We start from the raw sequence: 25,523 nt of genomic DNA on the forward strand, positions 1-25,523 counted from the left end.
ATGGAATTGCTGCTCCTTGCTCTCTGCTGCCTGCACGTTCTCAAGACAGAGGCAGTAGGTAAGTCCTTCCCTGCTCTTTCTCACCCCACGTGAAGGTTGCTCTTATTTCTGATTTGTTTCTGACTATCAGGACATGCAGTGCAGGCTCTCTGATTCTTCTCTCTGGTAAATGAAGGATGATTTATTTATTTCTGTGCCTTTTATTATTTCTGTTAAAACATCAAGGAGAGGCTTTGCTCATGAATGAATGAGTGCTTTGGGGGTTTCTTTTCACCTTTCGAGATTCTATCTGCCTTCCTCCTCCAAGAAAAATCAATGAGCTTTGACTTGATCTCTGTGTTTTATTATGTATGTGCATTTAAAATACCAAAACTCAATTTCTTTATCTTTAAAACTCTTTTAAACTTGAAAGAAATGGCTTGTTTGAAATTTTTACCCCCTTTGTTTTGCTGTGTATGATCCAAGATGAAATTCTGCTGAAGGAGAAAGAACAATATGTCTTTGCTGCATCAGCCCCATCTATTTTTGCTCCCTGGGTACTATAAGTACACTGTGCACTTAGGATGGCTCAATTAAATAGCAATCTATAATTAGTATTGAAAAATGCAGAAGGTGTTTTTTTTCCCCCTGCTTCTATTCAATCAGCAACTGCTGCAACACTGAATAAATCCCCTTTCCTATGTAAATACCAGCACAGAGGCTCGAAATGAAACACTGCAGCTCTTAGAAGTGACGAGGGGTCCATTGTTTGCACTAAAATAGAGCAGAGTGCAGAGAGGAGAACACGGATCCAGCATTATCAGGGGGAAGTGCTGCCCTGAACTCTGCTGAGGGGAGATGGTGTTAAAGCAGATCAAGGTTCAGAGGTGCTCACAAAGTCCTGAAGGGTTTCCCTGGGTTTATTTCTCTGCTCTTAATTAATTCTCTGTCCCTCAGCAGCTTGGCTTTTCCAGATTCTTACCTGGCAGTTCCAATCCCTTCCCTTTCCTCCAGCCCCTGGCTCAGGGCTGTTCTCTCTGCAGGTAACACGTGGGGCAGGTAAAGAGAGACACAAAAAACTTTTGCTTTCCCAAAGTCTGCTGCTCGTCTTTGTTTGCTGTTGATTCCTGGCTAGCAACACTTTAGGGCTTGCCCCATTAAGGGGTTTATTAGGGAAACCTGAAACACTGTCCAGAAAACTTTTGGGGCTTTATTAGATTGGTGTCAATAATTAGGGTTTATCAATTTATCAGAAAGAAGTAGGACAGGAAATGCACGTATGAGATTTTGTAGGCATTTTTTGCCCCCCTCCTGGTTATTTCCACATTTTTCCTTGAGTGTGGACCAAATTACACAGTCATTAATACACAAGAAAATTGCTCTCTACACCTTCTTTTCCAAACTTTTCCTCATGCTGAAGCTCCACAGGATACATTTTATTTTAGTAAGTTAAAAGCTGCTGATTTCAAGAAACTCCACTTTTGACAATCAGCTAAAATTCCTTCTTCTTGTATTCTTCTTGTTATCTCTGTTTTTGTTTTTTGGTGTTTTTTTTTTAAAGCAAACATTTCTTTCCTGTCTTGCCACTTCTCAGGAGCAGCCTGGGTGATCTGCCCTGATCACTGAACCCACCTCACCTGGGCAGTTCATAACTCACCACTGAAACAGTCAAATGACTGATTGCTAATCTTTGAAATTGCTGCCAGCCTTGTCTGAATAGCAGAGCACCTGTGTTTTAAAATGACTATTAACAGCCCTTGGAGGGCTTTCTGAGGAAGGAAGGGTCATTATCTGTTGGAGGAGAGGGAAACTGAGGCACGTTGCTGCAGTCACCTGCCCAGGGATCAAACCATCCCCCCAAATCTCTGTCCAGCCCCTCTGGCTCATCCAGGTCTCAGCATATTCCATTTACAGCTGCACTGACCCACCTCAGGTTTCTTGTCTGGCTCCTTTGAGATCCCAGGGACCCTCTGGTGCTGTTTTGGGGGGAAATGAGAGACAAAATGCCAGCAATTTCCAACAGGGATATTCCAAAAAACTTGTGAAAGTGAGGCTTTGTTAGTGTGCCATTCAGAGAGCAGGGATATCCATCCATCCACTCATCCCATCCATCCATGGATCCATCCCATCCATCCATGGATCCATCCCATCCCACCCATGGATCCATCCCATCCATCCATGGATCCATCCCATCCATCCATGGATCCATCCCATCCCATCCATGGATCCATCCCATCCATCCATGGATCCATCCATCCATCCATGGATCCATCTCATCCATCCATGGATCCATCCCATCCATTCATCCCATCCACCCATCCCATCCATCCATGGATCCATCCCATCCATCCATGGATCCATCCATCCATCCCTCCATCCATGGATCCATCCCATCCATCCATGGATCCATCCCATCAATCCATCCATGGATCCATCCCATCCATGGATCCATCCATCTATCCATGGATCCATCCCATCCATGGATCCATCCCATCCCACCCATGGATCCATCCCATCCATCCATGGATCCATCCCATCCATCCATGGATCCATCCCATCCCATCCATGGATCCATCCCATCCATCCATGGATCCATCCATCCATCCATGGATCCATCCCATCCATCCATGGATCCATCCCATCCATCCATGGATCCATCCCATCCATCCATGGATCCATCCCATCCATCCATGGATCCATCCCATCAATCCATCCATGGATCCATCCCATCCATGGATCCATCCATCTATCCATGGATCCATCCCATCCATGGATCCATCCATCCATCCCTCCATCCATGGATCCATCCCATCCATCCATGGATCCATCCATCCATCCCTCCATCCATGGATCCATCCCTCCATCCAGCAGCTTTGGGGTGGGGTTACAGCAAAGTCACTGACAATTAATTTTCTTCAGGGGGAATGGAATGAACCCCAGCACGTTTTAACCTTTTGCTTTATCACAGAGCAGGACTCAGCCATGAGGAGACAAATCTCCCACAGTCCACGCTCTGGTGCTCCAGAAGATTGATGCCTGATAGGACATTCCTCTAATTTAGATGAGATTAGATCCCTCTAATTTTCTATATTTCTGCTCGCATGCTTTTACCCTTCACAAAGATTAAATTTACATAACCATGCGGACATTGACGTCAGCATCAGTTCTCACTCTGGGGTTTCCTCAGGGCCATTTAGGTACAAAATACCCCTGAGAGCTCCATCAGCAGCTTTAAAATAAAATAAAATAATAATAAAAAAAAGATGCTGTGACTTCTTCCCTTTCCTGCTCTAATGGTATGGACTGCACACAGATTTATGGCTGGGCTCCAAATCCATTTTAGGGCTGGCAAAGTTGGGATGCTGGAGCACTTTGGCACACTTGGGGTGAAAAGTTGCATTTTCAGCTGGTTAAAAAGAAGATAATAAATGCAATGTAAGATCTGGAACACAGAGAAAAGGCAGTGAGCACTAGGAATTATGGAATTACCCGTGTGAGGGGTTTAAGTCACCTCTGGTCTCTCCATCAGGTGTGAATCCAAGCTGCCCTTTCCTCAGGCACGAGGATGAATCCTGCTCTTTTATCCATGATTTCCCTGAGTCATGGATCCTCCTGCCTCTTCCACTGGGGTGCTGGAAAGCAGAAAAGCCTTTGACACTTACAAAAAAAGCCAGCACAAACCTTGAGGTCTCCTAGAAAAGCTGCAAAATCCAGAGTCTGTCTCCGTGCAGGCTCTTTTCCCTGCTTGTGGCGTTGCAGGAGATGCTTTGTTGTGTTCCAGGATATATCCAGTGGCCTGTTTTTAGATTTTTAGTCATATTTTTAGCCACAGGATCAGCCATCAAAAGCTCAGCATAAAAGGCTGCAAAAGGCTAGCAGAGCTACTAAGTGATTTGTTTGAATTAAATTTTAAAAACGCTATCAAATGAATAATTCTGAAATGCATTTTTATTAAAGAAAGCAAGGCAAAACCCCTCACAGAAGGAAATCACCTTAGTCCTGGATACTCATTTTTTGTTACAGCTTCTGCCTTTGATACAGGACATTTCTGAGGGCCATTATCTGCAGCAGAGTATCAGAGGTCACAGCTCAAAACCTTCCCCTGCTCTCTGACACAAAGGAAGTCGTTTGCAGATGTTAACGGGGCATTTCCAGAATCCCTGAGTCCCTTTGGATTTTTTTTTTCCTGTAGTTCCAATGTGTTCCAAAGGCCTCATCCAGCATCTGATTTATGTGCAAATTATAAACATCAGATGTGCTGCCTTGCAAGGCTCCAGCACCACAATAAATCTGATTTTCAGGGCTACCTCCCCACCATATACCTGCAGTAAGGTGTGCTCCCCAGGAAAAATAAAATTCCAGGTAAAAAGTGAAGAGAATGAATGGCCACGAAGGCTTGTAGAGACACACAAATCTCGAGGTGAAGTTCTGGAACTGATTCTGTCTTTCAAAGGGGCTGCCTGGGGCTTCCTGAGGATGTGTAATGCTTCAGAATGTATAAATATTCTCATGTCTATATGCTCACCTTGTGCTCACCAATCCCATTAATTAGAAAGACAGGTTTAGCTAACAATTGCTTGTAAGTTGTTTTGTCTTTTGCACTAAAAATAGAAAGTTTCACAAAGCCAGCTAAAAATAGGATGAGCCCAACACAAGCCAAATCTAAAAATAAATTGCATGCAAACCCAGCTTTTGCCATTTTGGTGGAAGAGGATGCAGAGGTGAGAGCAGATTTTGGGGATGGGTTTGAGAAGCCAGGAGAACAGAGCAGGGAGAAATCTGGCGCTGAGGGCATCTGGGATGGGCAGCACCGGCACCACTGGGAAAACAGGGAATGTTCAGGGCTGAAAGGGTGACAAGAGGCTTAAAAAAAAAATAAATAAAAAAGGACAAAAAAAAAAGAGACAAGCAAAGCTCTCAGGTGAAAGAGAGATTTGAATTAAAAATCTACACATTCCTTCTCTCCCGGGGGGGAAAAAAAAAGGTCACTCACACTCCCAATGCTGTTAATAAAAACAGCTGGCCAAATATCAACATGATATAAAATGCATAAACCCCTTCTCAGAAGCACAAATCGAGGCTGCTTAGCCCTGTTTTAGTGACTCTAAATGGCTTTTTCCGAGCACACCAAGCAGGGCAGCAAGCAGTGCACGAGTGGGAAAAAGCAGATTTGGGAGCTTTTATGGAATTTGGATAACCTGAGCAAGATCCAAAGAGCTGAAGGGTCTTTTCCTAGATCACACAATAGCACCTTGGCAGGGTGCCCCCAGCCAGCAGCACCTCCTGGGGAAGTGCACAGGAGAGGGAGTTCTGCAGGAATATTTTTTTTTTTTTTCCTTGAGCTTCCAAAGGAGGCTTGATATCTAAAACAATTGAAAACGTTTGCAAGAAAATGAAAACAATACGTAATTGTATTGTTTTTTCAGCTTCCCCCCAGTGCCAAGAAGCAGCTTTGGACAGGAAAGCAGTTGTAAATTCCAGGAGGAAGAGGCAGAGATAAGTGGGACTCACGTGCCAAGAGAGACTCCCTAAATTAAACTGTCCTGAACTCTTGGAGGAAGAGCCAGCCCTACTCTAAATTAAACCAAATAAACCAAATAAAGTCAGGGTGACAGCTGTGGGATGGTACAGAACCACTTAAATCAAGGATAAACCCACAATAAAACGTAAGAGAAAGATATAATTGATAATACAGTGAATCCAGGTGTGCATGTTTATATCTATCTATATTTAATCTGTGTCCATATTTATATAATCCATATCTATATAACTACATTTATATATCTATGCCTCACAGCGATTATTTCAGCAGCTCAAACACAAAAACAAACTGGAAAAAAACCCCTCCCTAAAAGACTGAAAACCCACTTTCTGCTGTGCTTTCCCAGCAATAAAATAAGCTACAGGGAGGTAAACTGAGGTTTGATTGAAGGAGCAGTGCAGGGTGGAACCTGAGGGGTCCCCAGACCTGGTTAAAAAAAAAAAAAAAAAAAAAAAAGGGAGTTCCGAGGGGAATTTGGGGATGAAGATGAGATTTGGGAATTTTGGGAAGGTGAAGAGCACTGTGTTCAAGAGATGGGACAAAAGATGGATGAAGCCAGGACAGGAATTACAGCTGAAGAGGGAATTATTTGAATGCTGTAAACACCAGGGAGGGAAAAGAATTGTTTAGGGTGGTTCGGTGATATTTCTAGGAGTGATGGGATGCAGATAAGGAAGTGGAAAATGTAAGCTATTAAATAGGAAACATTTCCTGACAGCGTGGGCTAATGGACTGTGGAAAAGTCTTCTAAGGGAAGTGGCAGGAGCCACTCAGACAATTAAAAGTGGTTTGGACAACGTGCCTGAGGGTATAATCACAGCTAAAACCATGGAGAGCTGCCTGGATGTGCCAAGGATCTCCCCTTCTTTCTTCGGGAAGAAAGCCCCAAAACTCAGGGGAAGAAAGCTCCTTTGTAATGCAAGGTTCCTATGGGGGGAAAGCATCACATCCGACTCAGACAAAATCCAAATGCAAATTTTCCTCCTCGGGTTCCTTCTGAGCAGCACTCACACAAAGGATCCTGTTCCCCGATGTTCCACCGCTGCCAATCAAAAAAAGAAAAAAAAATCATAATAGAAACCCCTAGTTCACAATAAACACGAACCCACTGTTTGCTAATTAAACATTCTGTAATGTTTAATGAGCTCGTTCCTGAAGGTTTAACACCTTCAAGGACATTTTTTTCTTACGAAATGCTGAATTTATGTGCTGTTCTACTTCACTGATACATCCAATCCAGTGTGATAAGGACTTGGTAGAAAACACAATCCTTACCTCGTTCAGAGCCTCAGGAATTTGGTGGAAAGATGCAAAAAACAAATCCTAATTATTAAACACTCCTGAGTGCTGGATGTGAGGCAGCTGTAGCCACCTCTGGAGGGCTGGATTTTCAAAATTAAATTTGGTTTTATTAAACTTCTTCTCCCCATCATTTTGATGGCCATGCTGGAAGATTTGCGGTGTGCTCAAGTGTCTGTTTACTGAGAGGTGATTGGAACCCACAAGTTTATTTGAAACAACTTGCCAGGCACCTGTTCAGGTGCTAAAAACTCAGCGATTTCTTTGTTTGAGAAGGGTGGGACGTGGATTTGCACCCGAAAAGGTTTCATAACCCATTTCCATTCCCCTTCTGGCACACAGACTCTGATCCAGGACCCCCAATCTGGGGATAATTTCCTTCCCCTCTTTGGCTCTGTTGGATTTCTGCGGTTCCACAGCCGTGGTTTAAAAGCTCCACAGCCTTGGACCTGCTTCCCTGACTCCCAGCTGTGGCTCAGATCGCCTGGAAAATCAGATTTTTTGTGTTGCAGAAATGCTTTGATGTCCGGGTCATGCTCCCACTCCATTGCTCTCACCTGCCACCTTCCCCCTCTGCTTTCCATCCCAAAGATTTTGGGAGCAAATCCTTCCAGGTGATTCCTGCTGGGCACCAGTTCTTTCACTCCTGAAGGTTCCTTCGAGCGTAAATCGCCAAGAAACTCCCAATGCCAGGCTGCTGGGATTGTTCAAAGTTCACACTGACCCCCGAGCAGTGCAGAGAACACACCTGGAATCTTTCATCTGTGCAAAAAGCACACGTGGAGCACGCCCAGGCAGTTTGGAGATCAGCTCACCTGGATTTTCTGCAGGCATTTATTGATTAAAATATCGATTAAGGCACTCCGTGATATCCTGTGCTTGGAACTTCTGTTGTTTCCCAGTGGGGATTAGGAAAAGCTCTGTCCTGGGGGGGGAAAAAAAAAAAGAAAAAAAAAAATGCCAACAATCAGTGCTGGAAAGTGAAGTTTTGTGTGCGTTTAGAATTCTGCCAAAAGGATGAAACGTCATCAAACACAATTTTTGGATAACAGCATAGAAATTCCTGCATTCTTACCACACACACAAAAAAAGCAAAGTTTGCTTTTCTTCCCAGTCTTGCTAAACTACAAAGTGAGGCAACATTGTTCGTAGTTTTCATCAGAAATTTCGTTTTTGTGGAAGAAAAACCAAAACTGTCATTTTTTAATGGTTATATTAATTACCACAGGTTTCCCTCTGTGTCACAGCTGCTCAGGTTTTGTAACAATTCTCTATTTATAACTTCTAAATCCTTAATACATGGATGTATTGTTATGCCACTGATATCAAGATAAAGGTGTTAAAAGCCTTCCAGCAGGTGTGTTACAAATTACAAATTAAGGTAATTACCAGTCGAGTGACAGGGCTCCTCCATAATTATCCTTAAAATTGATTAGCCATTTATTAAAATGTCTATAATTTACTAATCACAAGCAAACAGAAGGAGTGGTATTAATCATCATTACAAGAGGGTTTGAATTGTTATGGATTAAAGTTAAATAGCCAAAGAGAACTATCCCAGTCAAAGTCAATTTAAAGTTTAGAATAAATAAAGAGCCACTGAAGCAACTTGGGATAAACAAAACAATCCCACTTTCCTGACTACATAAAGTTAAATTAGCTCTTGTCCTCTGAATTTTGTATTTCTTTTGACAATGGAAAAAGGAAATTCAGATGTTCTGCTGAAGAATTTTGCACCCATCCCTGTGGGTCCCAGTTGGGTAAAACCAAAGATCCTCCAGGTCATGCTCAAATTCTCAGATTTGCTCACCACCTGTAACCTTCAGAGGAGTTCCTGGAACAGGCTGAGATAACTCCTCTTGCATAAGTGAATTTACAAGTCTGTGAAAGGCTGGCAAGTGCAGAGCTGAGAAAAGGAAATTTACTTTAACACTGCCTATATTCAAATGTGGAATTTTGCCTCAAGAAGCTGAGGAAGCCAAGGTTTGAAAATCAAATTCTTTAGGAGTGCAACCCATCCAGAATTCTGATGATCCAAAGTCCTAAAGATTCCTTCCAGCCCTGGTTTTGTGAGGATATTAATGGCTATAAAGTGGTTTATGAGAGATCAGGAGGAGATCTAGAAAGGGCTGAGCTGCCAGTCCATTTCCCTGCTGCTTTTCAGGGGCCGTAATTTGTACCAGATTTTCATTCACCTTTTTTATTTTTTGTTTTTTAGTGGGCAACTGGTGCTACCGGTCCCAGAAGTGTGAGCAGCCGCAGTGTGAAGGTACTGCCAAGCAATTTGTTTTTCCAATCACACTGCTGATTCTTCTGCTTTGCAAAGGGGCTGCTGAGAGGAAATAATGCAAAAAAAAAATCCACAGAACTCAGCCTTTAATGCATTTAATATTTGTGACCATGTCAGTGCTGAACAGGGTACTTTGAAGTGTTTGTGGTAAGTGCTCATTTTGTGTCAACCAAGGATAATGCAGAAATGTACAAATAAATGTCAAAATGTAAATACACAAATGGAAAAACCACCCCAGAAATTGGGGTGATGTCTCAAATGCCCCATTTTGGTTGGATGGTTTGGCTTTCTCAAGGATTTGCTGTCTACAGGGTGAAACAATAAATAACATTTTCTTCATCCTTGAGCAGATCCTCCTCGATGGCACCTGGTAAACGCGGAGTGCAAGGGGAGCAGACAGTCCCCTGTCAACATTGTCACCAAAAATGTGGTTTATGACAAGAGCCTCAAGCCCCTGACTTTTGAAGGGTATGATGTGAAGGGCTCTGCCAAGTGGGTCCTGGAAAATAATGGTCACACAGGCAAGTACTGCCCACCCTGCTGCTGAGGGATGGATTTTGGGCTTCCCCTGGTTCCTTCCACATCCCTGGAGCACAGCAGGGAAGCACAGATGAGATCCCTCCCCTCTGCTTCAAAGGTGAAACTCCCAGAACGTTTTTGGTGTCAACATTTTCATGGGAGGTTTGTGGGAATGACAAAGTTTTGGGGGTTGTGGATGCGGTTCTCGAACATCTCAGCAGGAATTTCTGTGCATAAACAGAGCTGGAGGTGTCACAGAAACTCTAAAACCAAAACTCTCCGACCCAAACAGGGTCCAGGACTGGGGGCACGTGGGCAGGACAACAATTTGGGCAGAATTTTATCATTTTCTGCCGAAACCACTTCATTCCTGGGCTCGTCCTTTCCAACTCTTGCCCCTGCACAAAGAATCCTGCTGGAGAAAAGCAGGAAAGTGTGGGAAAGTCATTCACGGTGCTGGGTGTTATTAGTTCTTTAAATAATGAGCTATATTCTTCTCAGATTCAGCCCTGTTTTCTCTGCACACAGAAGTTATCTGATGTTGATCAGCTACTTAGTGAATCAGTAAACCGTGAATCAATTAACAGTAATTTAGAACTGTTCCACTTCCTCTACCTTCCTTCACAATACTGAGGATGCTGCTCCAAAAAAAAAAAAAAATATGTTCAATAACTTCTACTTTATAAATAAACCTATGGTCTAATTTTAAAAAAAAAAGTTACGTGTAGGTGTTCTTAAAATCTTGGATGGGTTGTTTCAACTGACAAATACTCAAGGCAGAAAGTAGCAAGTGGCAAGTAAATCCTGATTTAAAAGGGAAAGGTGGGAGATTTTAACAGCCAGAAAATCTAATTTCAAACATTGCTATCGTGGCAGACCACAAGAAAAAGGAATATTTTGACTTTTCACTAATATGTAGATGAATGACTTTCCCATTACAGGCTGATACTCCAGGATGTCCAATTACAGTCCCTTTTACATCAAAATTAATATTTATAAGGATTGCTCCGAACTCTCATTTTCCCCAGCCATGCATAAGGATTAGGGGTTTAATCTGGGCTTTTAAAAATCTCTTCCTTCTGAGGGCAACCAATTCCTGTGCTAAATGAGGAGGTTATTGCTTAAATTACAGCTGCAATTAGAGGCTGCAGGTGAGATTAGACCCCAATTATGTTCCTGATGGGCACATAGCAAAGGTCGCTGTCTCAATGGTCTTAAGCTAAATAAACAAAGCCCACAAAGACATCTGACTCATCCATTTACGGATTAAAAAGCAAAGGAACTAAATGACTCATGCACTCTCCAAATTCATTTGGAATTCAGAACAGAAATGAAATCTCTGGGGCTGCAATCCAGAATTTTCCTCTGGGGCTGCAATCCGGAATTTTCCTATGCAAAGAAAAGTGCTGTGCTTAACGTGGGGGTCATAAAAAGTAAAATTTTAAATATATATCTCAAATATGTACGATTTAGACTTGAATTGCAGCAGTGCTCTGAATTAAAAGGGAATATCTTTAAACCCTGCCCAAAGGAAATGTTACAGTGCAGACAACAGGAGATTAAAACGATAGTTAAAACCCAAATAAACTGGGATCAAATTTACTTTGATAAATGAGTTTAAAAAATATATGAAGAAATATGGAGTCTTCTGAGAGGTATAAGAAGCTCTGACTCCAGAGGTCATAATGGTTATAATTAATCTCAAATTAAACTCAGCTATGATTCTGTAAGAGTTCAGTCCCTGCAGAGCAGAATTTCTGCAACACTCGTTCTGAAAAGCCAAGTGAGAACTTGAAGATAAATTTGGATCTCAAGAACATCTCTGCTCTCACATACTGTTAATGTAGGATCTGCTCTTCTCCTTTAAAAAGGTTTGTGGTTTGTTTTTTTTTTTTTTTCCAGTTAAAGTGGCACTGGACTCATCCCCTAAAATCGGAGGAGGAGGCCTGGGGAGGAAGTACAAGGCAGTAGAATTCCATTTGCACTGGGGAGTCCCACAGGAGCCACAAAACATCCCTGGCTCAGAGCACAGCATAGATGGAGAGAAATACCCCATGGAGGTAGGTGCTCTGTGTGGGATCATGGATTCCACTCCAGAGCTCTGGAATGTTGAGATCCTGCTCACAAAAACTCTTGGCTAGTTCCCCATGGGAGGTCTGAGGGTGGAAATAATCACCCTTGGCTGTTGTCTTCCAGCTTCACGTCGTCCACATTAGAGAAGATGCTTCAAATGTGGCAGAAGCCAAGAAAAATCCTGATGGTTTGGCTGTGTTGGCCTTCTTTGTAAAGGTAGGCAGTGAAGTTTTCAGCTGCCCCTCTCAAATCTCAGCCAGCAGTTTGGCTGAGGGATTGTTCATGTCAATATTTTATGTTTATGTCAATATTACAGTACCCAAGACTTTAACCTCCCCATCTTCTGCAGGCATGCTGCCAGCACTGAGTTCCTCTACCCTTTTCTACATCCTGCTTGTTATTTTTTCCTTGTGGCCCTTTACTGTTTCATTCACCACCGATTAAAAGCTTGTAGATAAACACACGACGTGAAATGAAAATATTTCCTTTTCAGGCTGACGAAGAAAATAAAAACTATGCAACTCTGCTGAGTAAATTAGAAAATATTCAATTCAAAGGTAAGACACTCGTGCCAAGGATTTCACAAGCTATGTCAGGTGAGGATAAAACCTGCAGCCACAAGCATCACAAGGGATTTTCCCCCGTGGTTTTTCCAGGGCAATCAGCACAGATGGATCCTTTGCCACTGATGTCTCTTCTCCCACCTGAGAAAGACCTTTGGAAGTACTATCGATATCAGGGGTCCCTCACCACCCCTGACTGCTACGAGGGTGTCATCTGGACAATATTTGAGAAGCCAGTTGAGCTCAGCCTGCCCCAGGTGAGAGGCCCAGGGACAGCCTGGAGGTTCAGGGCCACATCCCTGGGTCCAGGTGAGAGGCACAGGGACAGCCTGGAGGTTCAGGGCCACATCCCTGGGTCCAGGTGAGAGGCCCAGGGACAGCCTGGAGGTTCAGGGCCACATCCCTGGGTCCAGGTGAGAGGCCCAGGGACAGCCTGGAGGTTCAGTGCCACGTCCCTGGGTCCAGGTGAGAGGCCCAGGGACAGCCTGGAGGTTCAGTGCCACATCCCTGGGTCCAGGTGAGAGGCCCAGGGACAGCCTGGAGGTTCAGGGCCACATCCCTGGGTCCAGGTGAGAGGCCCAGGGACAGCCTGGAGGTTCAGTGCCATGTCCCTGGGCTGTCTGCCCACAGGGTGACACCTCAGCAGCCAACTTGGCAGCAGTCTAAACCTGCTCCCTGGTGCCAGCTGCCTGACCCTGTTAAATCATCCCCCAGAAAATGGCAGGAAAGGGGCAGGAAGGGGAAATGACGGTGTGAGGAGAAAGCCAAGAAACCCCCCTAAGCACTTCCACTGCTGCCACCTGCTCAGGCCCCTGTTCCATGGCTTTTCTCCCACTGGCAGGACAGCAGAACACAATAATTCCAAACTCAAACCTTGAGCCCATCAGCACCAGAGTTTAGTAGCCCATGTTTTGACCTGCAGGCAGGAAGAGGAGATGGAATTAGGGGTGCTGGGATAGCACAGCTTGTGCAGAGGTCGCACAGCCTGGCCAGAGCCGGTGCCTGCATTTCAGCTCCTCACTCCCAGTGTGCTTCCAGGGCTCTCCCAGTGCCCCCAGCACAGCCCAGTGTCACACACAGCACCAGGGATCTGAGCAAGGACAGAATTCCTGCTGCTCCTGCCTCGTGTCACCGGGGCCGCGTGCGTCAGGAGCTCTTGGGGGAACCAGTCCTTGGGCTGCACAAAGCATTTGGCTCCCACACAAAGGAAGTGCCCGTGATTTCCAAGGCTGGAAGGAGCAGCCATCACTTGGTGACCTCTCCAGTGGCCTCTGCTATGACATTTCCTGTGAGGTTTAAGGCACCCGTTCAACCCTCAAGGTTCAAAACCTGAGTGGGGCAGCACAGGTTTGCAACACAAAAAAAAAAAAAAAAGAAGAAAGCTTTTACCAGCCTGTTGTGTTTTGCAGCTTTCCAAGTTTGCAGCACTGCAGTTTGATACGAAGAACTCCACTGCCATGACGGAGAATTTCCGGCCAGCGCAGCCCCTGAACGGGCGCAAGGTGCTCTGGTCAGGGGCCAGCACTGCCCTGCCCGTGGCAGAGCTGCTGCTGCTGCCCCTGGCTCTGACCTGCACCCTCAGCTCTCTGTCCCACTGAGCCTTTCCCACCTCATCAACATCCCACTCCTTTATTTCTTGCTATTTTTGCTGTTCTTCGTCTCAGCCTCTCATGGATTGTGTCCCAATACAGAATAGCCTTGTCCTCCTCCTGACATGAACTTCTGTGCTGCTCTGGTGAAACCCAAACCACCAGATCTCAGAGGAACTGGGAGATAAAGCAATGAAAATTAATTCAATTTTAAAAGCCAGTACACTTAGAGAAAGTGTTAGTCTGGATTACCCTGTAGTTTTAACCCAGCACTGGAAGGAGCTGCACAGAGACATTTGGAGAGGAATCTGTTCTTAAGTGCCTGTGAAGGGGTTGGTTTGGAGCACGTTTACATTCAACACTGCAAATCTGGCAGGGAAATGTGGAGTAAATCCTACAGTCCCACATTGTCTTACCTGAAGGTACAACACACAGCAAAGATAAAAATGCTCTCACACAACCCAGCAGCATCTGGCTCATCCCCTTAGGGAAGGGCACTCACCCAACACATAAATCCTCCTCCTTCCTCCAGAAAAATCTCAGTTAATTTTCGATAAGGACACTGGATTCCTTCCACCCTCCTGCTGGGGGCTCTCGGGTTCCTCTGTTATTTATTCATCCTTCTCTGGGATGCCATAGCCAATGTGATGTGCTGGGAAGCAACAGGGAGGCTCATCCCCATGGACCAGAGGCACATCTGTGGAAATTCCCTCTCTTGGGAGGGCTGCTTTTGAAGCAGGAGACTCTGATGATCCCGTGTAGTTATTATTTGCCTGATCAAATAGGACAGCTCAAGAAATAGCTCTTCCTGATATATATAAATATATATATTTTTTTCTTTTATAAATATAATTTTTTTATAGTAGCATACCTGGAATATTCACATATGGTCAAGATTCATATTTTTTTTTTCCAAAAAGATTGTGGTTTGAAAAAATTCCTTCAGATCTTACCCAGTTACTTATAGAAAATGCTTTGGGAAATAGGGTTTCCAGTTCTCTCTCTGAAGAGAGATATAACATTTCTCTTTGGCTAGTGCCATATAGCCTTGTACAGCTTCTTTTAGGATTTTAGATTTTGGCCACACTAAAATAGGATTTCATACTGGCAGATTTGTATTTTTTTTTCCTTTAAGGGCAATGTTTGCAGAGATGACTTTATATATTTTCAGGAAAATCCTGGCAGTGAGAACAACTACAGCTCACCAAAGGGAGGGTGAAATTATTTTCATATTAATCAATGAATAAAGCTTTAAAAAAACCCCACATGGGAAAACAAATGAACCTATTTAAGTCTAAAGGAAAGATTAATACCTTAGCTGTATTTTTATGTAACTGAAAACCTTTGGAGGAACAAACAGAAATTAAGTATTAAAGGTGAACAACAAACCTGTGTTTGAATTGTTCTGAGTTCTTATTTCTTTCGTCCTTGCTGAAGGGGAATCCAAAAACTCTTTCAGAACAAGAATGTGACTTCTTCCCCCCTGTTTTGTTCACAATATTTAGGGTTGGGGTTAGGGCTGGGTTTGCATTTTTTGGGCTGCTTTTGCCCCTGCTGGGGCAGGGATTTGCAGTGCCTTGGGATGTTTATACTGTCAGCACAGTTCTGGGGCTCTGTTTCACAGGGTGTTCTCTGCACTCTGCAGGTTCCTGGAGTCGGGCACCTTGCCCAGATGTGCAGAGCTGGTGCCCAGCCCCACTCAGCTCCCAGGACAGGGAACTCTTGTTTCAAAAAGCAGTGATGGGAACACCCCTTGGGATACCTGAAAAATGCCCTTTGCACTGACCAAGGTGTGCAAGAGCCACCATCCCTCTCCTTCAGGTTGTTTCCTCAATTCTCATTCCATAGGCAGCTCTCTAAGGGATGATTGGAATAAACCCTGCAGGATCTGGCTCAGCTGTCATTTATTGCTAATAGTAAATGATAAATCACAGGGCACAGCCACTAATTACAATGTGGGAGCATCTCATTTACTATGAAACAGATTAAAATAGAACTAAAAGGAAGAAAAAAAATCTGCTGGGAAGAGGGTGAGTCTTCTCTACGAGCTCTTCACCACCAACCCCAGGGTGAATAAAATCTCCTTTTTACAATAAAATAAAATAAAAAATGAAATCCTGGATCAGTGTTTTTACTGAGTGGCTCAGTGCTGTGGCAGTAAGGAAAAGGGAAATGTTCCATCTGCTCCTGTCACAGGGACTGAGAGCAGTCTGTCCTCTGCCCCTCTTTGCACCCAGGTTCTGCTCTGGGGCAGGAGGTGACAATGACAGGACCAGCATTACTGCAGGGAATAAACAAACAAAACAAAACAAAAAACTAAAACTGCAAAAGCTGTTCCCAGGAAAAAGCAGGGAAAGACAAGAAGGCTTCGAGTGGAACATCTGGTTTGCTTTGTGAGGATGGTTATGGAAAAGCAATTTACTGTTCCACAGGTAACTTGAGGTGCTGGTTTTCAGGAATTTTGTCTCGGCCACGTTTGGCATGAAATTCTTTTATTGTGAAGACACCAGGAAATGACAGTCACTCCTGAAGGACAAATAGCCAAGGCATGATACAGGAAAGGGTGGGGGAAGGAACAGAAGCATTTGGAAAGATCCAGCAAGAACATTATTTTCCCATGTCCAGAAGGGTTAGCACAGAACTGCACTAACACATTTCACATATGTTGGAGACAGAGCTGATGACTGTGGGATGAAAGCTGCAAGTCCCAGGGAAAATGGAACAACACCAGCAATTAATACTGGAGTTCAAACAAATAAAAGAAACGGGGGATTGTACAACCCATCCAAAAAGCAATCCTTTCCCAGCTTTGGGCTGCACCTTGGTGTTTGAGAGCAGCCTCTGGAGGTGTGAGAGGTGGAGGCACTGCTCCTTCCCAGTCATCAGGGGAGCAGGGGGTGACAGCAGGGGCAGGCACAAAAGAAATTCCTAATACAATGTGTTTTCAGCAAAATATTTTTCTCAGGAAGCACGAAGAGACAAGGAAACCAAACCATTACTCACAAGAAATGTATTTACATTACCCACAAAGAATTCTGACAAATTTGGCAACTCCACTTACAGTCAGATCCTCCTGTGACAAAACACCAGCTCAAAGTGCACTTGTCTGGACAAAATTAGTTTTCTGTGACTGCTGAGAGAGAAGGATAAAAGTTTTTCCTTTGTCCTTTCCTTCCTTGCCCAGGCAGATGTGGATTCCACAGGGAAAGCAGCACTTGCCAGGACCCTCCCTGTTAAAAACATGTCACACAGCAAATCCATGTCAAAAATCCATTCATCCACCTGTAGCCAAAAAAAAAAAAAAAAAATTTAAAAAATAAAAAGGATACAGAGAAGCCTATCAAACTTCCCAGGCTGGTGCTAGAGTTTAATAAGTGTAGAGTTTAATAAATACTAGGTATAACATCAACCCCCTCTGCTCCAGGGACAGGGATCCCACTGCCCAGGAGCAACACCCCAAAAATCACAGCTGGAGTCAATGAGCTTAAAGGTCTCTTCCAACCTAAATTGTTCTATTATTCTAGAAATGATTCTATGAAAAATTAGTACTCTTGGAGATGGTAGGCTCTTTTTGATAGAGTTAAAAGTGGGCTTGGTGATTTTCTTCTGTGAAGCATTAAAATGAGATGGGTTTTAAAAACTCCGCAATGACAGAAAAACAAACGACCTGGGAACTGAAGTGGCTGTGAAAAAGGTTTCGTGTGGGAGAAAATCATAGGTAAATTGGGTTTTTAAAGAAAGGAAATGTAGGATTTACTGGTAAATTACGTGTACCCGTGGAAAAGGCAATGAAATCCCAGCTGGAGGCACAGCAGGGCCACAGTGACCTCAGCCAGGACACTTTTCCTTCCCGATCTCCTCCAAACTCCTCCTGAACAGACACAGCTCCTTCAAGACAACTGCTGAGAATGGGAACATGCAGTTGTCATTATGAGGTTTAAATGCATTTCCTAAAAATAACCTGCTGTTTGGGGCTTTTAGTATCAGAAATAAATCCATATACACCGCTAAAAGCTGATTATAATTAGTCACACAAGTAAAATTATGAGTGTAATTAACTACAGCAATTAATTGAAATGCCTTTGGCACATTATTTCCCTTCTTGCAGTTGAATGTAATTTGCATTTAAAGTTGTATCATAAAGGGTATAAGTTGGTAATCAATTTGGGTTATTTTATTACCTTTTACTTATCAATATCTTCTGAAGTGATTTAGACATCCAGCACTCAAACACAGTTTGATGTAAAGGAAACCCAAAGAGCTGACACTGTTCTAATGGCTTTTGTTTCCCCATAATCCACTCCAAGCCATCTAAACTTTTCCCTGTCCTTGTTTTTTATTGCCCCACAGGAATATATTGGTTTCTATTGAGTGGAATCACCTTTAGAATGTCACCACCCTTCCCCTCCCCACCTCACCAGGGCTGCTCCTTGTTCCCAGCACACCGAGAGATCTTGACGGATGAGTTTGAAGATTGGGGGTGGTTATGAAGAATTTATGAGAGGGAAAGAAAGGCAGAGAAGTTTTACATTTTGCTGATTGTGCTGATGTCGAGATTAAACTCTAAATAAATCATAGACAATCCCTATCAAGAGTGCAGTATCTTTGTAATCATTGGAGTTTGTGGTACACGAAGCTCTCAGCTTTACATAAAATGCTTTTCTTACAGGCAGTAAAACATAATGGTTCGTGTCCTGGAGCCCAGCAGCTACTGGGAAACATAAGAATAATCCTGGTAGAGCAGCAGGGGGAAAACAAAGGGAGTTTAAACCTTAAAAGAGCAGGATGAAGACAAAAATCTAACTCTGGAGGTGCCAAAGCCTCTCCAGCCCTGCCAGCTGAGACCCTCTGTGACTGAGGATGCTCCAGCTCCGTGCAGCCCTTCCTGCCAAACTCAGAAAAGGAGAATTCACCACTCAATTATTTCCACTCATTTCCATCTCCTCAGGGGATTTCAGGGCTCCAAATCATTGCTACAACTCCAACGTTTGGGGACTGGGAGCTGGGACAGTCCCAGGAACGTGGACAGGGCTCAGTCCTCAGAGCAGGTTGGGAGCAGAAAAACCGCCAAGGCTCCATTTACTCCAAGGGTTTTATAACCTTGTTTATTTAAAACTTTTTTTTTTTTTTTTTTTTAGATTGGCAGGAACACGGTGTTTTATCTGCAAGAAGGGCTCTGGGGTCACTCACATGAGTCCCTCTGGGCGGGTTCCCGCTGTCCCCTCGCTCGTGTGGCGGTGCCAGGCCATAAACGGGAACTTGGGGTTTACGATCCCACAGACACCAGCGCCCATGTGATGGAACCAGATGGATTTATTCCAAAATTAAAATAACAATTAAAGCTCATAAAGCACAAACTCTGGGATTACTCTTTAAAATCCGGTGCAATTCCTGCTGCGGCCTCGGGGCTGTGGCGGTGAGGGCCCGGCAGCACCGAGGGCAGTGCACAGGCCTCCATTTACAAATGCCTCAGGTAAAGCTGATTAAAAACCGAAATCCTGCCTGTCTGCTCCTTAAGGAGCACTAAGTGACCCCAGGAAGGATTCAGCCTCAGGAAAGAAGTGTCATTTTTGGTGAAGGAGCTCCCAGAAGGGCTGTGGGACACAGGGGTTCGCTGAATCACCTCACAGAGTTCGGGTCATTTACAGAACAGAACCACCAAGATGGATCTGATGGAATTCATTTCCTCTCCTCTCATCCCTTGCTCCTTTCCCCCCCCCACTTTTGTTTTAAAAAAAAAAGAATCCCCACAAATGACAGCAAAATTCAGTTTTTACCAGCGGCTCATAGGAGCAAACCAGGGATGCAACAGAGGCTGGAATGCACAGGCAGGAAAAAACCAAGCACGCAAAGAAACTGCAAAGATGCTTCAGGAAACAGCAATATTAGGAAATAAAAATTCAACTGGGGCCCTGTCAAAAGAAATAAAATCCCAGGTAGGACACAGCATCACTGCAGAAATAAAAGAGAACACAAGTGACCTGCTCACAGCACACTCAGCTTTTGGTGTCCCAGACATTTAGGGAATCCTAAGCAGTAAAATTGCTGGAAAGTTTTTGGTACAGCTTGCAAGGGATTGTCAGCATGGGTCAGTGAGCTCCAGCAGGGGTTCTGCAGGGAAATTATTGTGGCAAAGGCAGCTGAGAGGGGCTGAAGGACTGGGAATGGTGCAGGTTGTTGTCCAGCTGACAGGACAGCACAGCCAGCCAAAATAAATCTGGCCCCTCTCTTCCTCAAATGCCTTCCTTTGGAGTAATTTTTTATTTTAAGCAAAATACACAAACAAAAGAAAATAGTGTCAGTTTTACTATTGTACACATGAATCAAAAATATCCACTCTAATCATCACCAAAATAAATTATTGTCCCAGTTTGAAATGGTGGGAAACTGCAGCTTTCCTTTCATTCAAGTGGAGGACATTTTATGGAAAGATATTCCTCAGGGATAACATACATTTTCATAGATTTGAGTAAGAGTTATCATACATTTATTTATATTATGGCTGTGCATATTAAATTTAGTACTGTGGGAAACATAACAAGAGCGTGATGAGGATCTTAAATGGTCATTTCTATGCAAGAGAAATGAAGGATGACACTGCCAAAGCCCCTTAAAACAGCAGCTTTCCATGAAAATTAAATAGCAGATAGAATATATTTTTATATTTGGGTGACTGCACCCTTGTTCTTTAGGCAGGTAACTATGCAGCATTTCCCCAGTAAAGCACTTTACAGCTGCATTTTAAAACAGAGAACTCAGCTAAGCAAACCCTTCCCTGTCCCCCCTTTTCCCTTTTTTTTTTAAGCACAAAGCAAAAGAAGAAGTTTTGTTTAACAGGCTGGAGCAATCAGAGGGATCAGAGCTCAGGTTGCGGACGTGTCAGCTTTTCCACCACTGATCCTGTTCCCCTCAGCCATCCCGCATTTATTTTTAAAAGGTCATTAAGCAAGACACAAAAGGTGAAGTACAACGTTACAGATTTATAACCTGGCTGGGCTCTGCCTGGAACACAAAGCTCAGGTACAGGAGGAGTCTCTTTGTGCTCTGCCACATCAAAGCCCAGCAGCCAAAGGCAGGGAAAGATACTCCGAAGGGAAATTCACATCTGTGTTCTATCCCTCACCTCCCTTCAGTCATCCCTTGGTGTATTTTGGTTATTTGAACTCTATCCTTCCTCACACTCTACTTGGCTTTTGCTGTGTTGCAGCACCTGCCACTCTCATGGAAGAAAATTTTAAATTATATCCAGGGGCTTGGGCCCGGTTAAATCAGTTAAACAAGAGATTTTGTGCTAAAAGCTGATTATTCTTCAAGGTCACTCTTGATTCTTACTACTGAACCTGCAGTTAGTTAGAGCAGCCAGATCTCTGGGTTATGTTAAAATCCAAATTTAATGTCTTTTTGAACTGAGCCACTATCTGAACACATACACACTGAAAACAACCACCTTCTCTCTCATAATTCATTCATAATCATTTAAAGGAAAAAAAATAAAAAATAACTGGAAGGAAAGGTAAGAAGTTGAAACATCCAGTGTGACATCCTCGCTCACATCTCGTGGCCCAGCTGCTCCTCTGATATGCTGCCAATTCTTTATCAAAAAAGCTTCCACTCCAACTCCCTTTGTTACCAGTTAAATGCTGGGGCTGCCTGTGCTCAAAGAGTCTGTGGGCCCAGAGATTTATTCCCTGGCGTGTGTCTTTTAAACAGGAACATTTATATAATCAAACCTGCAGATAAAAAGGCACGGCCACATGGCAAGCAAACATTTCCAGCGCGTTAGCTCCCGAGCAAGGTCACAAACACGAGCATGTGCTCATAGCAGTGTGCAGCACCAGGGCCTTCCTGTGTGGAATCCTTTCCTGCCCCTTCAAGGAGTGCTTGGATACAAGAAGAATGGCTTTGATTTATAGGGGGTTTTATTCCACATCAGAAGTACAGCACCATGGAATAAAAAAATCCATCCACTTTTCTGTTCTGCTTGCTGGGGGTTCTCAGCACAAACCTCCAGCACTGAGCTGTGGTTGAAGTCATCCCTGCATGAACTGCTGAGCCCCAGAGCTCCCAGTTCAGCCCTGATCTCTGCAATTGTCCTGGGCTGGTTTGAACTGGGGGAGGCTGGGGCTGTGTCCTGACAGCGTTGAGCTGAGGGGGATCATCCCAGCCCAGGTTTAGTGGCTCTGCTCCTGCCAAGTATTCCTAAATATCTGAGTCTGCATCACACTGGGGTATGTTCATCCTGCCCCATTGCTGAGCTCTTCTTCCCTCTCTTGGAACCCCAGGATGGTTTGGGTTGGAAGGGACATGAAACATCCTCATCCCATCCCTGCCATGTGCAGGGACACCTTCCACCATCCCAGGCTGCTCCAAGTGTCGTCCAACCTGGCCTGGGACACTTGCAGGGATCCAGGGGCAGCCACAGCTGCTCTGGACAAGCCCCTCAGGTCCTGTGTCCTCCCCAGGGGACAGCTGCCACCCTGTCACCCGAGCCCCTGGAGGAGGGATCTGCCTCACAATGTCCGGGCTGAGCTCTGTAATCACCCTGTTCCTTGCATTGTCTCCCTACTCCAAACATCACGGCACAAACAGCATTTGTAAGGGTTTTGATTTGCCAGTGCTGGTGTTGGATCCTTTTTCTGGCCCTGCAGCAGCAGCAGCAGCTTCCCTTTGTTGTTATCCAGCTCCCAACCAACACCCACGCTCCAGCTTTCCTGCAGCTTCTCCTCAGGAGGCCAAGGTTTATTTAGAAGACACATAAATATTTTCCCCAACAAAGCGCTGCATGAGGTGAAGGCACATGCTGAACATACAGGAGTTCTAACCTAAAATTCTGCTTTCTATATCACATTTCAGCAAACTTTTACCCAGAGATGCAGCAATTCCTGGACAAACTTCTGTGTGATGTAAAGACTGAACCAAACCTGTTACCTCAAACCTTTTCATTGACTCCAAATGTAGCATATAATTCACCACCTTTCCAATTTATTTGTTGGTTTAGTTCCTTTTTTTTCAGCCTCAGTTTGACCAAAAACTTCTCAAACTCATTGTATAAAGTCAATGTCATTTGCAAGGGACATTGAGGGAATAAGAAGGTGGAGAAGAGTCAGAAAGAACTTGAGGTTCAATACTTCTATGCAAAATACTACCTTGGCAAGGGCCCCGGGAGCTCTGTGTGCTTCCCATGTTCAGGATCAGGAGGAAACACTGGATTTTAACCTCACACAGAGCTGAGAAACTGCACTGAGAATGTTCACTGCAGTTTAGAGACAGAATTTCCAAAATCCAAAGGAAGCAATCACACACCACAGCTCTCTCAGCCACTTCATTTGGACTTTGCACCCAATAAAAATCTAATGCCGAAAAAAATTTCAGCGGCACTGAGATAAAAAATATCAGAGAAAAGGGAGTGCTGCATTGCCAGCTCACACAAACACTCTGACAAAGGCTATGAAGCATCTGCTGCTGTTTGTTTTTTTTTGTTGGTTTTTTTTTGCAGGGGAGGGAAGTGCATGAACTCTGACCACCCAAAGCAGCTTGTGACCTACCTGGGGACATCTCTGTACTCTCACCATGAGTTTTGAATGCACTGCTAAAAGCTGGGTGAGGTTCAGTCATGAGGTCTGTCTGAAATGACCCTAAATATAAATAAAAGCTGTATTTTGCCCTAAGTTTTCCTCATTGGTTTTCTATGCTCACAGCTCCCAGCAAAATTTAATTTCTAAATCAAAATCTAGAAGTATCCTTAATCTGTTTTCTCCTTTGTGATTCATTTTGCTGAAGGGATCTTATCAAACATTGCTTTTCATTTTCACAAACAGGAAATCTTTTACACACGATCGAGGAAGCCAGAGGCTTGTCCCAAACAAAAGACACCATCTCCCCAGCTCCTGACAGGTTTTTATTTTCCTGAAACGATAAATCAGCAAGCTTGGATGACTACATTTTACTCACTTCTTGCTTCAATTTACTGGACCTGAGGGAAAAAGGGTAACAAAAGGTATAATTAATATAATTAATATCTACGTGGACACTCCGGGCCCCTGGCCAGTAGCTGTGCCTGGAGCCCAGCACGTTCTCAGGACATGATCAGAGCTCACAGATAAACCTGGGCTGGTTTGGTATTTAGATACAGGGAAAAGCAGGGATAGAGCCTCCTGTGCCAGCCCAGGGGAGGACAGGGAGCAGGGGGATGCACTCTAGCTGGAACAGCAGCTCCAGAACAGATGCAACACTAGGATCAGGATGGAAAATGCCTTTGGATTTGGGATTTCAGGGCAGGGAAGGGACAGTGGCCACTCCTGTGGGCAGCAGGACCCTGCAGGATTGGTACATCCATCCCTCCCCTCTCTCTGGGGGGAATAAGAAGGTTTGGCACAAGAGGCGCTGTCCCTGCTGTGTCCTTCCCCTCCCTCCCAGGAGAAGCTCCAGAAGCCACCCCAGGTTTGCAGAAGTCTGACTGAGCCACTCCAAAAGCAGGACAGGTTCTTGCAGCACTGCACACACACAAAGGGACCAGGGAAAAGCCCAGCACAGCTCATCTCCCACTGCTCCCACCTCACCAAACAGGCTCTGCTCATTTCTGAGAGCTGCACGGTTCTGAGCCGGGAAGTCAAAGGGATTCAGCAGCAGCAGATGGCTGCAGGTTGGGCAAGGATGTGATGCCTTCATCCCTTCAATGACTCCTGCTGCACTCTTGAATCAATAAAAGCTTTACCACTGACAGCAGCACATATGAACGTCCTCTGTAATTAGAGTTTGTCATCCTTTTAAATTCCACTTTCAATACCTCAAAGCCTTAACAGAGGAAAATTAATGACAGGAACTACTATAGCCCAAATTCTTTATATTGAAATTAAATTGAAAATTGAAAATGTCCAAGTGACTCCAGTGACACCGTGAGGTGACCACACCTGGTAAGAATGACCAATGCTCTGAGAGTCGATCACCAGGAAAGTGTCACCACTCAGTGCTGCACCAACCCTCCCACCCCTGCCAGAGATGGCTTCACTTCCAGAGACACTCTGGGGATGCTGGTGCATGCTAATCCTTGGATAAATACCCACCGAGCATCCTCAAGGGCCATAAAATAAGAACAATGGTTCATTTCCAGCTAAACATCACCATGGTGCTTTTGGAAACACTCAAGACCCGAGGTGATGCACGCTCCTGACATCAGCTCTGTGCAGACTTTGCTCTGGTTGCCAACTCGACCAGATCCACTTCCTGCCTGGAGAAAAGCAGGGCTGTGAGTGCAGCAGGGCTCTCCCATCCCTGTGTGCCCAGGGGAAGTGTCCAGCACTGCCTGCAATCACCAGCTACGTGGGCAAACAGCCCTGGCTGCGGCAGGGACACCCCGGGAACCAGGGCTGCACATCAGGTACCTGCACATCCTGTCCAAAGACACCAGAGCAAAACCTTCCTGTACACCTGAGGGACCGCTTCACCGCTGACATCGATTGTTTTCAAGTAATAAGTGTTATTTGTCATCAACAAAATACCCAACTTACCTTTTGTAAACAATGAAGAAGCTGCAAAGAATTGCTGGATGCACGCCCACACTTCAGCTTTTGGATTGACAAAGGTATTTAAGCTTCGTGGAAGCAGCACAGACACTTCCAAAGCAGGAAAACAGTTATTAAAAATTATCTGACAAGAAGTGACACTTCATC

At 44.4% G+C, this 25,523-nt stretch overlaps 1 protein-coding gene across 1 annotated transcript; it reads left to right on the forward strand.

The window, feature by feature from the left end:
• On the forward strand, positions 1–13,882 carry CA4 (carbonic anhydrase 4). Its single transcript, XM_062507223.1, has 8 exons — positions 1–58; positions 9,039–9,089; positions 9,461–9,631; positions 11,532–11,689; positions 11,826–11,918; positions 12,196–12,259; positions 12,359–12,522; positions 13,675–13,882. Exons 1-8 carry the CDS (start codon positions 1–3, stop codon positions 13,861–13,863), a joined length of 948 nt encoding a protein of 315 aa, XP_062363207.1. The 3' UTR covers positions 13,864–13,882.
• Positions 13,883–25,523: the final 11,641 nt, after the last annotated feature.

This window comes from Cinclus cinclus, chromosome 22 (assembly GCF_963662255.1).
Source record: "Cinclus cinclus chromosome 22, bCinCin1.1, whole genome shotgun sequence".
Classification (NCBI taxonomy): domain Eukaryota; kingdom Metazoa; phylum Chordata; class Aves; order Passeriformes; family Cinclidae; genus Cinclus; species Cinclus cinclus.

Bases quoted from the DNA above. Each gene is read 5' to 3' on its own strand.
- CA4 (XM_062507223.1), top strand. From the start codon at position 1: ATGGAATTGCTGCTCCTTGCTCTCTGCTGCCTGCACGTTCTCAAGACA. The intron at 9,632-11,531 runs GCAAGTACTGCC...TTTTTTTTCCAG, and splicing joins GGAAAATAATGGTCACACAG to TTAAAGTGGCACTGGACTCA. The intron at 11,690-11,825 runs GTAGGTGCTCTG...GTTGTCTTCCAG, and splicing joins GAGAGAAATACCCCATGGAG to CTTCACGTCGTCCACATTAG.